The sequence below is a fragment of the Diceros bicornis genome, chromosome 3, assembly GCF_020826845.1.
Source record: "Diceros bicornis minor isolate mBicDic1 chromosome 3, mDicBic1.mat.cur, whole genome shotgun sequence".
Lineage (NCBI taxonomy): Eukaryota > Metazoa > Chordata > Mammalia > Perissodactyla > Rhinocerotidae > Diceros > Diceros bicornis.
Window position 1 is genome coordinate 77545713 of NC_080742.1, and position 14543 is coordinate 77560255.

Here is a 14543-nt window from a genome sequence, read left to right on the forward strand (position 1 = left end):
TGGATGCAAGAGATGCTAGACAGGCTCCCTCAACCAAGAGTTCCCCTGGAAGTGGAGGTGGCTGGAGCCTGGCTCCTTCTCTGTCCTTCCCCAGCGGCACCCTCACGAACTCCGCTTGGCAGCCCTGGGGGAGAGCTGGCTGGCCACGGGAAAGAAGGGTCCCTGCCTGGAGCACTGGGGCATCTGTGTGGCTCTGCAGTGGGCCTGGGAGGAGCAGGAGAGAGCCAAGGGGCTAAGCCTGCTGGAATGCAGCCGGCCTGGGCTGGGAGCCAGCCTGGAAGGAGAAGTGAGGCCGCCTTTCAAAACTGCAAACTGCAGCTGCTGCCAATGTGGCAGGGAAGACACATCTGGCCAGAGGTACCTACCAGTGGCTCGTTGGTCTAGGGGTATGATTCTCGCTTAGGGTGCGAGAGGTCCCGGGTTCAAATCCCGGACGAGCCCTTCTTTTCCTGGATTTTTTTTTTTTTTTTCGGTTCACTGCCACACGCATATAGACTGACTGCCCTTTCTAGAATAGAAGCAAAGAGATGGCCTAGTGGTGAGTAAATAAAGGACTCTGAGGACAAGCTGCCAATCAGTCTCCCCATAGCCTGTGGCCTGTATATACTCCATTATTTCCACTGAGGCTAAACTGAGCAAGAGGGGACTGGCAGAGCATCAGGAGTTGAACCCGAGAAGATTAAAGATTAAAGTCAAAGGGTTGTATGTTGTTAGGCAGAAAGACAGCCTCTAGAGGGCCTCAGCAAAAGAGCAAGAGACCAGGACAATTTGTGGGGTGGGCCTGAGCTGGAGGTCAAGAAAATGCAAGCTCTCCATGTAAAACCCAAGCTATGAAATGCACTGGATTCAAAGCCCAAAAGCCAGGATTAAAGTTATAATTCTGAGTTGCAGTTTTCCTCTTGGTAAAATGGGAACAGTAATATTATGTCTCAGAGTTGTTGGGAAGATTAAATCAGAAACTGTATGTGAAAGCCCTCTGCAAACTATAATGCAGCTTACAGACATAGGGATTGTTAGGAATAATACTAAAGATAGAATCTAGAAGGGAACTTCCGGCAATGTGACAGACTGAACTAATGTAGTTATCTCCTCACCCAGCACCCCCTAAAACACACACAGAAGTGTTGCATAAAATAGAATTTAAACATTAAAATATCGACAATTGCAAAAATTTATTTTAAAAAGGGAAATTCCCAGATATCAGAATTGAGGAAGGAATACAAAGCCAAAGAAAAAGGAAGAGGAGGCTGTCACAGTGGTCCATGGTGGGTTTCAGACATAGATATATGACCAGAGACCTGTGGCTGTGGCTTGTTTTTTTTTTTTTTTTTTTGGTAAGGAAGATTGTCCCTGAGCTAACATCTGTGCCAATCTTCCTCTATTTTGTATGTTGGTCACTGCCACAGCACGGCTTGACAAGCAGTGTGTAGGTCCTCACCTGGAATCCAAACCCACAAATCCCAGGCTGCCAAAGAGGAGTGCACAAACTTAACCACAACGCCACCCGGCCAGCCCTGGAACTGTGTTTTAATGCTTCCAGTTATAGGATATGTGGCTTCAGCCCACTAGAGACAAGGACCTGGGACTGAATACCCTGCATAAAGCTCAGAATATCAAAGATCTACCTAGTCCATGGAAAAAAGACTAAAAACAACACATACCAGTCCAAGGAGGCAGAGAAAAGAGATAGAAATACAAGTCAACCCTGAGAAATTGAAGTCCCAAGCCTAAGCAAATGCTTGTATTGCATCTGGACTTATATTGTCTGCATAATGCTGCATCCTCAAGCAGAGAAGTTAAATATAGAGCTGGTTTAGGACCCTTGAAATTCCTAGGAATGTGACACAGCCCTGCAGAAGCAAGAAAGAGCTCTGTGAGAATGTTTTCATAACCCAGGGTTCTGTGGGACTCTCACTAAAAACACACACACACAAACAAAAACACCTGCTGAAGAAGAGCTCACAATAAAATACTATAAACTAGACAAGGAAGCAATCCACTATAGGGTAAAGTCAGCAGACACAATAAACAGAAGAATTAACACTCCAATAACTGCATAACAGAACAACATGAAAAATACTATGTAATAAGCATATCTAAAAGTATTAAAGATTAAAGACAAGAAAATAAACCATAATGAAAATATTGCACTATGAAAAAAAGAAGCTTATTGAGGGGGAAAAAAACAAATAAAACATTAGGAAATGAAAGACATACCACTGAAATTAAAGACTCAATGATGCATTAAACAGTAGACTAGACCCAGCTGAAAAGAGAATTAGTAAATTGGAAGATAGAGCTGATGAAATCATTCACAATATGAGGGGAAAGGGGAAAATATGAGATAGAAAATATGATAGAATAGTTAAAAGACGTGAGGGAAAGAAGGAGACAGCCTATCACAACATATATATAATAGGGGTTCCTAAAAGAGACAGAGAGAATGGGGGAAATGTAATATTCCAGTAGATAATGGTTGAGAGTTTTCCAAAATGGAACAAAGACACAGTCCTCAGGTTGAAGAGTCCTGAGCTTATAAATACATTGTGGTAAAACTGCAGAATACTGAAGAGAAAGAGAAAAATCTTAAAAGCAACCAGGAAAAAAAAAGCCTGTTTGCCTACAAAGATAACAATTATATTGGCAGCTGACTTCTTATTAGCAACAAAAGATTATAGAAAAAATAGAATATCTTCCAACGGCCAAGAGAAAACTGTCACTCTAAAATTCTATCCCCAATAAATTTTCATTTAAATGGTGTGAAATAAAGACATTTTAAGACAAAGACTGAGAATATTTACCACTCAAAGACTTTCACTTAAATGCCACCAAAGGATACTTCATAAGAAGGAAACTGAAATAAGAAGAAAGGAGTAGCCTGCAAGAAGGAAGGGTGAGCAGAGAAATCCAGAAACATGTTAGTGAATCTAAACAAGCATTGAAAGCTACTGTTAGCAGAGTGCAAATTGGTCCAATTTGCTTTTGCAATTGCTTTATAGAGCAATTTGGCAATAACTAGTAAAGTTTAGGATGCACATGTTCTATGACCCGGAAATTCCATTCCATGTGTCTACCTTAGAGAAGTGCTTACATATATGCCAAGGAGGCGTGCACAGCACTGTCCACTGCAGCATTGCAGCATCCTTTATAACACGGAAAACTGGAAACAGCCTAAATGCCCATTAGCAGAAGAATGGCTAAATAAATTGTAGTATATTCAAACAATGAAATAGTATTCAACAGTTAAATTCATGAACTGGAGCTACCTGAAACAACATGGATAAATGTAAAAAAAAAAAGTTGAGAGAAAAAGTTTACAGAAGAATGTATACAATATAATACGTTTATTTTAAAACACACAAATCAATATTCTGTGTTGTTTGTGGATATATACGTATAAAGTGAAACTATACAACCATAAATAGAAGGGCTATCTCTGAATCAGATGTGGCAAGAAATGAACAGTCATTGGATTTCAGTGGTGTGTAAATGGATATTTGTTATGTTATTCCCTGTAGTGTATTTTACTGCATGTTTAAAAGATTCACTTTTTTTTTTAATGAAGGGATCTAGGCATTTCAAAATAAGGGTAAAGGGGGATAAATGGCTGCATCAATCCTCAGAGGGGATGATCTGCTGGGATGGGATTAGGAGGGAGGCTGAGTCCTGAGTCCAGGGATTACAAGGATTAATTCAGATCATCCCCCTAAGCTGATCACCTGGTTGGCAACCTCACCACACCTGGCCCTTCAGAGATGCATCCCTGAACTACCATCCACTTCCCCTTATACTCGCTAAGCCCTTTCTTCCTGCCACCTAACTTCACCCTGACCCTCAACCAAGTGTTGGTCTGGCCAAGGTCTGAGTCTTGAGAATAAACTGGCTCAGGTCCCCCTGAACGCTCCCCAAATCAAGGGTGAATGGTGACCTGTACCCCAAAAGCCAGGGAAAGATTAGTCCTAATACTCAGATCAGAGCTCCTTGAGGAGAGCTTGGACTCCTGGGTGTCACAGTTGACAACTTCGTCCCCTGCCTCTCCCCCCATCAGCCAAGAGGTCAGCAGTCAAGGTCAACTGCTAACTGACCCTGCTGGCTGAGCCAGAACCAGAAGGAGCGGTGCTGGAGCAGAACAGCCACTGGGCTTCCAGCATTAGGCTCCGTCAGTCCCCGGAGTTCTATGCCCCCCTCCCAATGCTATCCCCTCTCCACCATCCCTGACAATTGCCCTCATCCTGAAGTCTGGACAGGCCTGATATCTGCAGCAGACCCTCTGGAAGGGGCCTGTGTGAGCTTGTTCAACAGCCTTTCCCACAGGATCTAGAGTGGAATCCTGTCCTCTGGGGAGCAAATGAAACCTCCTTGATCTGTGCTCATCATCTCTCAGAGCACCAGGCTGGGGGTATGAGAGGGAGAAAAAAAGGGGAGAGAGAGAGAGGGAGGGAGAGAAAGACTTATAGGGCAACATTTAACTCCATGAATGTGAAATCATATGTTAAATGATAAGGCAGTGCATTAACTGTGTAGTTGGGAGATTTACTTTTACTCATTTGTTCTGTGTCAGGTACTTTGTCAGATGCTGGAGATACAAAAATGACTAAGATACTTCCCAACCTTCCAGAAGCTGGGCAGACAGAGAGTAAAAACCTGACCTTGACAACCCAGAGTGAGGTGCTGCCCCAGAGGGAAGGAGGATGGGGCGGAGCAGAGCAGGGGCAACTAATGGGGTCGGGGTGGGGTGTCAGGGAAGGCTTCGTAGAGGTGACTTCAGACTGAGGGTTGAAGGATAAGTAGGGGATGTCCAGGCAAAGAAGGGCTTCTTTCCTGAGGAAGATGGAGGGCTTGTGACCTCAGAGCCTGTGGAAGTGAACACAGACAATATTTGCCCGTGACCTTGTGAGTGGATGTGCAAGAGAAGGGATTGGTGTGCCCCTGGCTGAGGAATCTCTCAACACTTTTCTGGATGCACTGGGACACCCCAGTTCCCAAGTGTATCCCTTTGTTTCCTGACTGAGACCTGCACAGATGTAAGAGCAACTGCCTCGTCAAGATCCGGCACCCGGTAGACATTCTTTGACTAGTGAAATAAGCCCTCTGGGCTTCCACATCTCCCTTCAATGAGAGGGAATCAGCAGTGTCCACTCTGATCAGGCTACTGGGGCAACGTGTGTGGGGGTCGTGGCTCACAGCCCACCGGGTATGGTGCCAGGTGGGAAGGCAGGGCGGTGGAGAAGGAAAGTCTTCGGGCAGAAACGGCTGCGTGAGGCCACAGAGCGGGCCCTCCTAAGAGGGTCCCTCGTTCTGGCTTGGTGGGAGAAGGGGGAAAGCAGAGAGAAAGGGCCACGCAGTTCGCGTATCTCGGCCTCAGTTTCCCTCCTCCTGCCGTCATGCAGCTCCGGGGCGCGAGGGGCCACAGCGCCGGGCTGGGGCCGGCGGCCCGGGGTCCGCGCTGTCTGCGGAGGTAGGGGGCGCCGATCCTGCTCGGTGGGAGTGGGAGTGTCTGAGCGCTCGGAGGAAACAGGCCGGGAGGTTTGCCCATCCTTGTCCTCCCCCATCACTGAGCGGGGCGGGGCCCTGACACAGGGCGCTGAGGGGGTCCCCGCGCGCAGCCAACTCCAGGCGGGACCCACCGCCAGAACGAAGGGATCTTGTCTGTCTCTCTTGGGGCAGCCTCAAGTCCCGAGTGGATCCCGTCCGCCCGCCCCCTCTCCTTCCGCACTGGCCTTGGGGCGAGTCAGGGGACACGTTCACTCGAGCTCCCCGCGCCCGCCCGCCCGCCGGCACCGGGTCGCAAAGCCCGGGTGGAGGGAGGGCTTCCGGGCGGCGGCGGGCGGCGGGCGGGAGCGGAGTCAGGTGGCCGGGCCAGGCCCCGCCCCCTCGGCCCGGCCTCCCTCCCCCTGTGCACTCGGCTCCGGGTCCCCGGCCTCGCTGCTGCGGTGTCTGCTCCCGGCGGTGGCGGCGGCGGCGCGAGCGGCCATGGAGGCGGGCGCCGGGGCCGGCGCGGGCGCCGCGGGCTGGAGCTGCCCCGGACCAGGTCAGAGCTGCCCCTCCCTCACCTCTCCACCGCCACTCCTTCCTCTTCTCCATCTCTCCTCCCTCCAGACCCCTACATCCTCCCTCCTTCCCCTGCTCCCCACCTTTCGGTCCTGAGTCCTCCTCCCTGCATCCTGCCCCCTACCCGGGCCCGGTCTCCATCTTTCCGGGCTGGGTCTTCCCCACACCAGCCGCATCCTCCCTGGCAGTGCCTCCCCTGAGCCCCCTCCATCTCGTCTCTCCAGCCTAATGGTGCTTCCAGCCCTGGAGGCTTCAGACCCTGCACCGCCTCCGGCCCCGAAGGCTTATGAGCGCGGGGCGAGCGTGGGGTGGACAAGGTCCAGTGAGAGAATGGAGGGGAGGGGAGAGGCTCCGCCCCAGAACCCCTTCCCACACGCACCCCCCCCATCACCTCTTCCTCCAGCCTCTTCTTTACTGGCTCCTGCCCTCTCTCTTCCATCCTTGCCCATCTCCTCCCTGTCCCCTCTGGACTAAAGAGACACACACCCTTTCTGTCTGTGCAAGGGAGAGGAGCCTGGAACAGGGGTTGCTGAGGAGGTTGGGCAGCTCAGGGCGGGGTCCCTGCAGGCCCAGAGGGTCTGCTGAGGGAGGGGAGTCTCAGGGCTGGGCGGAGGGAGCCAAGCACTTCCACGGGGATTAAAAACCCCAGGGTTCCAAAGAGCTAGAAGGCGTGTCCCAGTCTCTACCCCCTGCCCCCCCCCCCAGCATCCCACAATCCTTTCTCTCTCCCTGCTCACAGGACCCACAGTGACCACTTTAGGCTCCTATGAGGTGTCTGAGGGTTGTGAGAGGAAGAAAGGCCAACGCTGGGGGTCCCTGGAAAGGCGGGGGATGCAAGCTATGGAGGGTGAGTTTTCCCAAAAAGCTTTCTTTCTCTCCCCTTCACCCAATTTCCCTTTCCTCCTTCCTCCCTCTGACCCCAGAACTCTGAGCCAGGGCACAGCCCTTTCCCCAGTTCACCTGAGCCCCCTCCACCCTTCAGGTCTGAGCTCCACCCCTCCTCAGGGCTCAGGCTTTGAGGGAGGTTCTGGGTGCATCCCTTTGGGGCCCTAATCACCAGCTAACCAGGTTGTGTGTCCCGGGGGAGCTGCCAGACAGAGAAAGAGGCCTTGCTGGACAGAGCTTTGAAGCAGCCTTTCAGCAGGGGGTTTGTTCTCACTGCCTGACCTAGATCCCAAGCTGTCTCTTATTTTGAAAAGCAGGGACCTGAGCATGTGAATTGTTTTTCTGGTGCCACCAGCACTAACTTTGAATGCAAGCCTTGTGGCTTTGGTTCTCTAGGATAGCTTACTGCCTGAAAGAGATTGCCGGGGAGAGGGCCAGGTGAGAAGGCCAACACTCATGTATCCCCACCACACCCATGCAACTTGGCAGCTGCTGCCAACACCAGGCCCCTGGAAGGATGCTGGTCTGTTTTCCAGAACTTTCTGTGAGGTGTCCCCGGGCCCCTGTGCACACTCAGTGTGCGCAACCCTGCTTCCCCAAGAGGGACAGATAATGCCAAGGGTCCCAGATGAACCCTAGGCAGCTGTTATTGGAGAAAGTAAGGCCAGGGATTCAGAATTTTAAAACAAAGCAAGCAACTACCATCCAGACAAGATTTTGCTATTTAGAAGAACTGCATTGCAGCAAAGGAGGGGGTGCTCGCCAACCAGAGACTAGGGACCAGCACACCCCAGTTTCTTAATGCATTAAAATGACAGGCTTTCTTTTACACACAGGTACAACCTCAGACTTCCCCTGAAAACTGCCTGGTGGTCAGCAGGGGAGGAGGGGCCTCACAGGCTCCAGAGGGGAGAGGAGACCTCTCCTTTTCCACAAGGCTATTTGACAGAACACATTTGGAAGGGGCCCTAGTGTTTGCCCAGTGAAACATTTAGAATCATTTCATTCAGAGGTTTTTTTTCTCCATGTACTGACAGGCAATGCTTTCTTATTATGGAAAGGCTAATTCCTCACAAGCCACCTGGATAATTTTTTTACTTCCTACAAACCTCCAAACTGCAACTTTTGCCCCATTTTGCCTAAAGACACACCCAGTGTGTCCCACTACCCAGAGACTAGCACTGGGAGAAGCAGGTATTGTTGTGCAGGCTTCACATGGCTGAGCCAGCACTCAGCTGCTCAGTTTGTGCAAAGTCAGTATTAGGAAGCCACCAGGTGCAATACTGACCCAGAAAGGGCTGGGAGGGGGATGGGCTACCTCCAAACTTGACCCTTACACCTGAGGACTCATCATGAGTGCAGGTCCCCCTCAGGGGCTCCTTGGGGGACACCAGGTGGCACTATTTTACCATCTCTGCCCTGGCACAGTGAGTTGAGGGCCCTCCATGTGGAAAGGAAGTTGGCTCTGACTCCATGGCGGGATGGATGTCTCTGCTAGGGGAAGTGTTACTCCCAGCTCTCTATGAGGAGGAAGAGGAGGAGGAAGAGGAGGAAGAAGAGGTAGAAGAAGAGGAAGATCAAGTGCAGAAAGGTGGCAGTGTGGGCTCCCTGTCTGTTGGCAAGCACCGGGGCTTGAGCCTCACGGAGACGGAGCTGGAGGAGCTGAGGGCTCAGGTGCTACAGCTAGTGGCAGAGCTGGAAGAGACCCGGGAACTGGCAGGGCAGCATGAGGACGACTCCCTGGAGCTGCAGGGTGAGTGCCCGTGATGGGACCAGAGGGCTGGGGCCCAAAGGCTCTGTGCTCACTGGATCCCAGGCCTGAGGCCATCTCCCCATCTCTCTGCAGGCCTCCTAGAGGATGAACGGCTGGCCAGCGCCCAGCAGGCAGAGGTGTTCACCAAACAGATCCAACAGCTCCAAGGTAATTCCCGGCACTCGGACTGCAGGGCAGGTGGCCATCCAAGTACTTTTGTACTGAGGGTTTGGCTGAAGCAGAGCAGACAAACATAACCTAATTCAGTACTTTCTCCTCATTTTTCTCTACTATCTCACCCTTTTCTCCTTGTCTCTCCATTGTTCTCTTTACCTAATGTTTTTTGTTTTTTGCATCTCTGCCTGGCTTTTCTGTCCTCTCCTGCCCTTTTTTCTCTTCCATTTCACCCCTTCTCCCTGAGTCTCTTTCCTTTTTCTCTCCTCCAGCTTCCTCCCTTCACACCTGCATCCCTTTTCCTTTGTTCTGGTCAGTGCCTGGGCTAGGTAATCAGGGCTGAATTCCAAACCAGACTGCTTTCCCCCATCCCTCCAAGGGCACCGTGGGCAGAGCGGTGAGCCAATGAGAAGTGACTAGACTCTATGTATCTTCTACGGGAAGCAGATGGGAATGCTTCTTTTGCTCCCTAGGACCCAGCTTGTGGCCCCAAAATCTCTTTATTCTAACGCCCACATCCCTTTGTCTCTGGGAAGCAGCAACACAGGTGGCCCTCCACTGCACTGCCAAATAAAGAGGCAGCTTTTCTTACTTCTGTGGGCTTCCGGAAGGTTTAGGGGAGCTGCCCTAGAAAACAGCAGGGACTTTCCAGGGCAAACTGAGATCAAGCCAAAAGGAAAGTATAAATGGAGAAAAAAGGAAGGCTGGGAACCAGGGCTGGAGAGGAGCAAGCAAAGGTGGAGGAGGAGGAGGGAAAGAAGATGTAAGCAAAGGTAGATGCAGCAGAAGTAGACAGTAAACGAGGGGAAGGCAGAGGAGAGAAATGGCACAGAGAAAAGAGTATGAGCATTGGTCTCAGGTCACCTAGATTCTTTTTTTTTTTTGTGAGGAAGATCAGCCCTGAGCTAACATCTGCCAATCCTCCTCTTTTTCTGCTGAGGAAGACTGGCCCTGAGCTAACATCCGTGCCCATCTTCCTCCACTTTATGTGGGACGCCACTGCAGCATGGTCTGACAAGTGGTGCATTGGTGCGTACCCGGGATCTGAACCCAGGCCACCAGCAGCGGAGCGCACGCACTTAACTGCTACACCACAGGACCGGCCCCGTCAGGTCACCTAGATTCTTGGGCCCAGCTGTGCCACATAACGAACTTTGTGATCTTGGGCAAGACTTTCTTTCTGAGACTTGGTTTCTTATCTGTAAAATGGGGCTAATTCATTTGTTTATCAGCCATTTATTGAGTGCTGTTAAAAAGGAAACAACAGGCCCAAAATGGAGTCACTTGTGCTAAGCCCCCATCTCCACAAACCAAGACTTAATTGCAGTCTCAGCCTCTCCCAGGAATGTGACCTTTAACCAGTTAATCTGGAATTTCCTGGTCAGCAAGAGTGAGGTAATCCAACTGATAGACCCCTTCCATCTCCCCAAGAAAAATGAGGTAATCTGTTCTTTCCTTGTCCATGCCCCTTTCTGCCTATAAAAGCCTTCCATTTTGTACAGCTCCTTGGAGTTCCATTCTATTTGCTAGATGGGATGCTGCCTGATTCATGAATCATTGAATAAAGCCAATTAGATCTTCAGATTTACTTGGTTGAATTTTTGTTATTTAACAGATTCTATATACTTGGAGGACCAGCTTTGAACAAGACAGACCAGATCCCTGCCCTAATGAAGAGTACATTCTAATGGGGAGAGGCAGAAAATAAACAAATAAACAACACAAGTTCAGGTGGCGATAAATGCTATGAAGACAATATAACAATATGGTATAGAGAGATGGGCTGGGATGGGAGTTTATTTTAGAATGGGTGGTTAGAAAAGTCCTCTTTGAGAAGATGACATTTGAGCTAAGACCTGAATAATGAGAAGGATCCAGCCATTCAAAGATCTGAGGGAAGAGCACACGAGGCAGAAGGAACAGCAACTGCAAAGGCCCAGAGGTGAGAATGAGTTGCATGTGTTTGAGGGACGGAACAAAGGCCATTGTGGCTGGAGCAAAGTGCATGTGGAGGCCTCTGGTAAGAGAGAGTTGTGAGAGGCAGGCAGAGGTCAGATTACAAAGGGCCTTGTAGGCCAGCTGAGAGGTTCGGCTTCTATTCACAGCATAGTAGAAAGACATGGGGGGCTCTTAGCCAGGGCTAGGGTGATATGATCTGCTTTACATTTTTAAAAGAGCACTTTGGCACTGTGTGGAAATTGGGTGGAGGGAAAGGAGGCAAAACAGTGAGTCTGCTCAGCCAGTTATGGCAATAGTTCAGTCAAGAGATGATGGTTGCTCAGACTAGAGCAGTAGAAATGGAGATGATTTGGAATATAATTTGAAGGTGGAGCCCTTAGAACTTGCTGAGTTAGATGGGGGAGGGGATAAGAGAGACATGAAAGAAGACTTTACCCTGAGAAACTGGATGGATGGTGGTGTCATTTATTGGAATGGCGAAGACTTGGCAAGGAACAAGTTTGGGGGCTAGAGGAACCATTTAAGACATGTTTCCTATATGTCGAGTTTGAAATGGCTCTTGATGTCTAAGTAAATATGTTAGGGAGGCAGTTGGATATATGAATCTAGAACCAGGGGAGAAATCAGGGCTGGAGATATCAATTTGGGAGTTATTAGCATATATATGGCATTCAAATCCATGGGAGATCATCATGAATCACATGGAGAGATATAGGAAGAGGAGAGAAAAGGGTCCAATCTCAGGGGTACTACAGTATTTAAAGGTCCAATGTAAAAAGAGAAATGAACAAAAGAAACAGACCTACGAGAAACTACTGAAGCATTTCATGCCCTGGAAGCCAAACACAGAAAGTGTTTCAGGGAGATAATGACCCACTGTGTCAAAAGTTGCTAAGTCAAGTAAGATGACCATTGGATTTGGCAAGATAGAGGGCTCTGAGACATTTTAGTGAAGATAGAAACCTGATTGGATTGGGATTGAAGAGGAAAGGGGAGGTGAAATGGTGAAGGGTTTTCCAGTAGTCATGTTTGAAGAGAAGCAGAAAAATAAGGGAAAGAGAAATGAAGTCAGGGGCGAGTTTTTCGTGTTTTTTGAAATAGGACACACTAGATCATGTTTGTATGATGAAGGAAATGATCCAGTAGAGCAGAAAAAGGCCTTTGCTTGGAGAAGTGACATTCTTCCTTTCAAATAGGAAAGTCAGAGAATCTAAGTAGCGATGCCGGTAGGCAACTGCCTGGGAAAATAAAGTTCTAGAGCGATTCCCCACTCAGGGCTGTTGCTAGCTAGCTCTAGATCTCATCCAAGCGAGGTCGGTGGCGCCCCGCGGGTCTGGTGAAGGCGCCCAAGCCCCATTGCACGAGAGGAAACAGAGACCGTCCTTGCGCACGCGCGTTGCCCGTTTCCGCCAAGAGGGGGCGCGCGCGGCCTCAGAGGTAGCTGGTGTTGAGAGGCCGTTCCGGCCGCCACAGCCCCGCGGGGGCCGGACCGGCCGGCGGCGGGAGGCCCCCCAGGGAGACCCTTGCGGGGGGCCAACGAAATGGAGGCCATAACCAGTGAGTGAGAACCGACTTCTCTGCCTCGCAGCCCGACTCCCGGGCCCTGGGCCTCGTCCCGACGGTCCCAGCCCCACTCTCAACCGGCGCCAGTTCTTCGGAACCCGGGTCAGGCCCTTCCAACTCCCAGCCTGGGCCCGCCCCAGCCAGCGTCCGCCCCGCCCAGCTCCGGACAAGCGCCTCCCCCAGGCGGGCCCTGCCGGGTCTTGTTGCTGATTCAGAGCTTCCTTAGGCTGAGGGAGACCTCCCCCATTCCCCAGTGGATCTGAGAATGTCATTTTTTAGGGCTAGACTCCAGGGGAGAACCTAAGTGAGATTTGAACCCTAACATCAAGGGCATAGTAAGGAAGTGGGTCAGCTCCCCACAGAAAGCCCACTCCCGGCCCTAGGGCCTATATCCTAACAGCCAGTTGACTTGTGTGTCTCCCTCACTAGACGGTAGGCGCCAAGAGGCAGGCCGCCTCTGTGCTGTTCCGTAGTGGGTAGAGCAAGGACTTTGTTTCTTTCCAATAGGACGGAAGTCGGAGAATCTAAGTGGATGTGCTTGGGCTTGGCCCAGAGGTGATGATCAATTAATACTGTTGAATAGAGAGGAGACAGCTAGGATCATTCTAGAGAAGGAAAGATTGGCAAAAGATGTGCCTGGAGCTGCGCATGTGAGCTTGGGAGAGTAGGGCAGGAGACCTTCCTCCCTGCTCCCCAGACAGCCTGTCCACTCAGCATTTATATCTGCAGGATGTCCAGATTTTTCTTCTCAAACATCTATGTTCTGTTCTAATTTTTAAAAAATACCTAAACATGTAATTCTGTACCTATAGTACTCGGTAAAAGTGTGTTGCAGAGATGAACCCCTGCCTCATTTATGCATGAATACAGCAAATATTTAGTGAGCTGCATTATGCCAGGTGCTATGACAGCCCCTGGAGCTGTAATGGTGAGCAAAACAGACGTGTTCCCTGCCTTCGTAAAGCTTATAATCAAGTGAGAGAGAGACCAAGGTTTTATACACAAACATGCTGCAAAGTACAGGTGATATGAGAGCACTTAATAGAGGTCTTTGATTAGTTTTTTGAGGAGGTCAGGGGAGAGACTAGGGAAAGTTGAAATCTGAATGGTGAGTAGAATCTAGGGGTGAGGGATGGGGACAAATGTGCCTTACAAAGGGTTTGTGGGAAGATCCTGACTCTCTCAACCCAATCCTCATTAATTTCCTAATCCTGGCCCCCAAATCCTGAATTCTATATTGGTGTCAGTGCCTTTTACTGTCCACTTTTAGATTCTCCTCATCCCAGATGGGCACCTGTGTCCAGAAACCCTGAGATGCTCCACAGATACTGAGAGCTCTGACACATTTCTTTTGTAAATTAAAATCTATTATAAAATAAAGCCTTGTTGTGAAAATTCAAACAGCACAGATATATTTGAGGTGGAAAGTAAAAGTCCCCATCACATGCTATCTTGCTTCTCAGAAGCAACTACTCTTTATGGTTTGGAACATAGATCTTTCCAGACCTTTTTCTATGTGTTTGTATATTTGTGTGTTATATATTATACATATAAATATTTTTTGCAAAAATAAGATAATACCATGTATTTTACAGCTTGTTTTTTTTTCTAATTAATATATCATGGAAACCTTTTCAATGTCTTCTCTATAGATCTGCCACTTTCTTTTAGATGGCTGCATAGTATTCTTTTGTGTGTGTGTGTGAGGAAGATCAGCCCTGAGCTAACATCCATGCCAATCCTCCTCTTTTTGCTGAGGAAGACTGGCCCTGAGCTGACATCCGTGCCCACCTTCCTCCACTTTATATGGGACGCCGCCACAGCATGGCCTGACAAACCGTGTGTTGGTGCGTGCCCGGGATCCAAACCCAGGCCGCCAGCAGTGGAGTGCGCACACTTAACCACTACCCCACGGGGCCGGCCCCCTGAGCTGCATGGTATTCTGTTTAACCATCATCAGTTTAAACAATCCCTTATCGATCAGCATTTAAGTTCTTTTTCCATGTTTGCTTATCATGTGATGAACCTACATTTGAATTTCAGCTCTGAACTCTAAATATACATTGTTTGGGGGCCAGTACTTAGCACAGGCAGTTCATGGGAGTTCTGAGGTTCTGTAATTTCTAAGCTCCCAGACTGAATAGATGAGAATAGTCTT

At 49.5% G+C, this 14543-nt stretch overlaps 1 protein-coding gene and 1 non-coding gene across 2 annotated transcripts in view; both read left to right on the forward strand.

The window, feature by feature from the left end:
- The first annotated feature begins 369 nt into the window (after window positions 1-369).
- Window positions 370-441, forward strand: TRNAP-AGG (transfer RNA proline (anticodon AGG)). Its single transcript has one exon. It is a non-coding gene; the product is annotated as a tRNA-Pro (tRNA).
- A 5511-nt stretch (window positions 442-5952) lies between these two features.
- CCDC136 (coiled-coil domain containing 136) overlaps window positions 5953-14543 on the forward strand; it is a 28333-nt gene continuing 19742 nt past the window's right edge. The window contains 4 exon segments of the mRNA XM_058529499.1: window positions 5953-6031; window positions 6791-6898; window positions 8435-8689; window positions 8783-8857. Of these exon segments, the coding sequence (XP_058385482.1) occupies window positions 5974-6031; window positions 6791-6898; window positions 8435-8689; window positions 8783-8857 (496 nt within the window). The 5' untranslated portion in view covers window positions 5953-5973.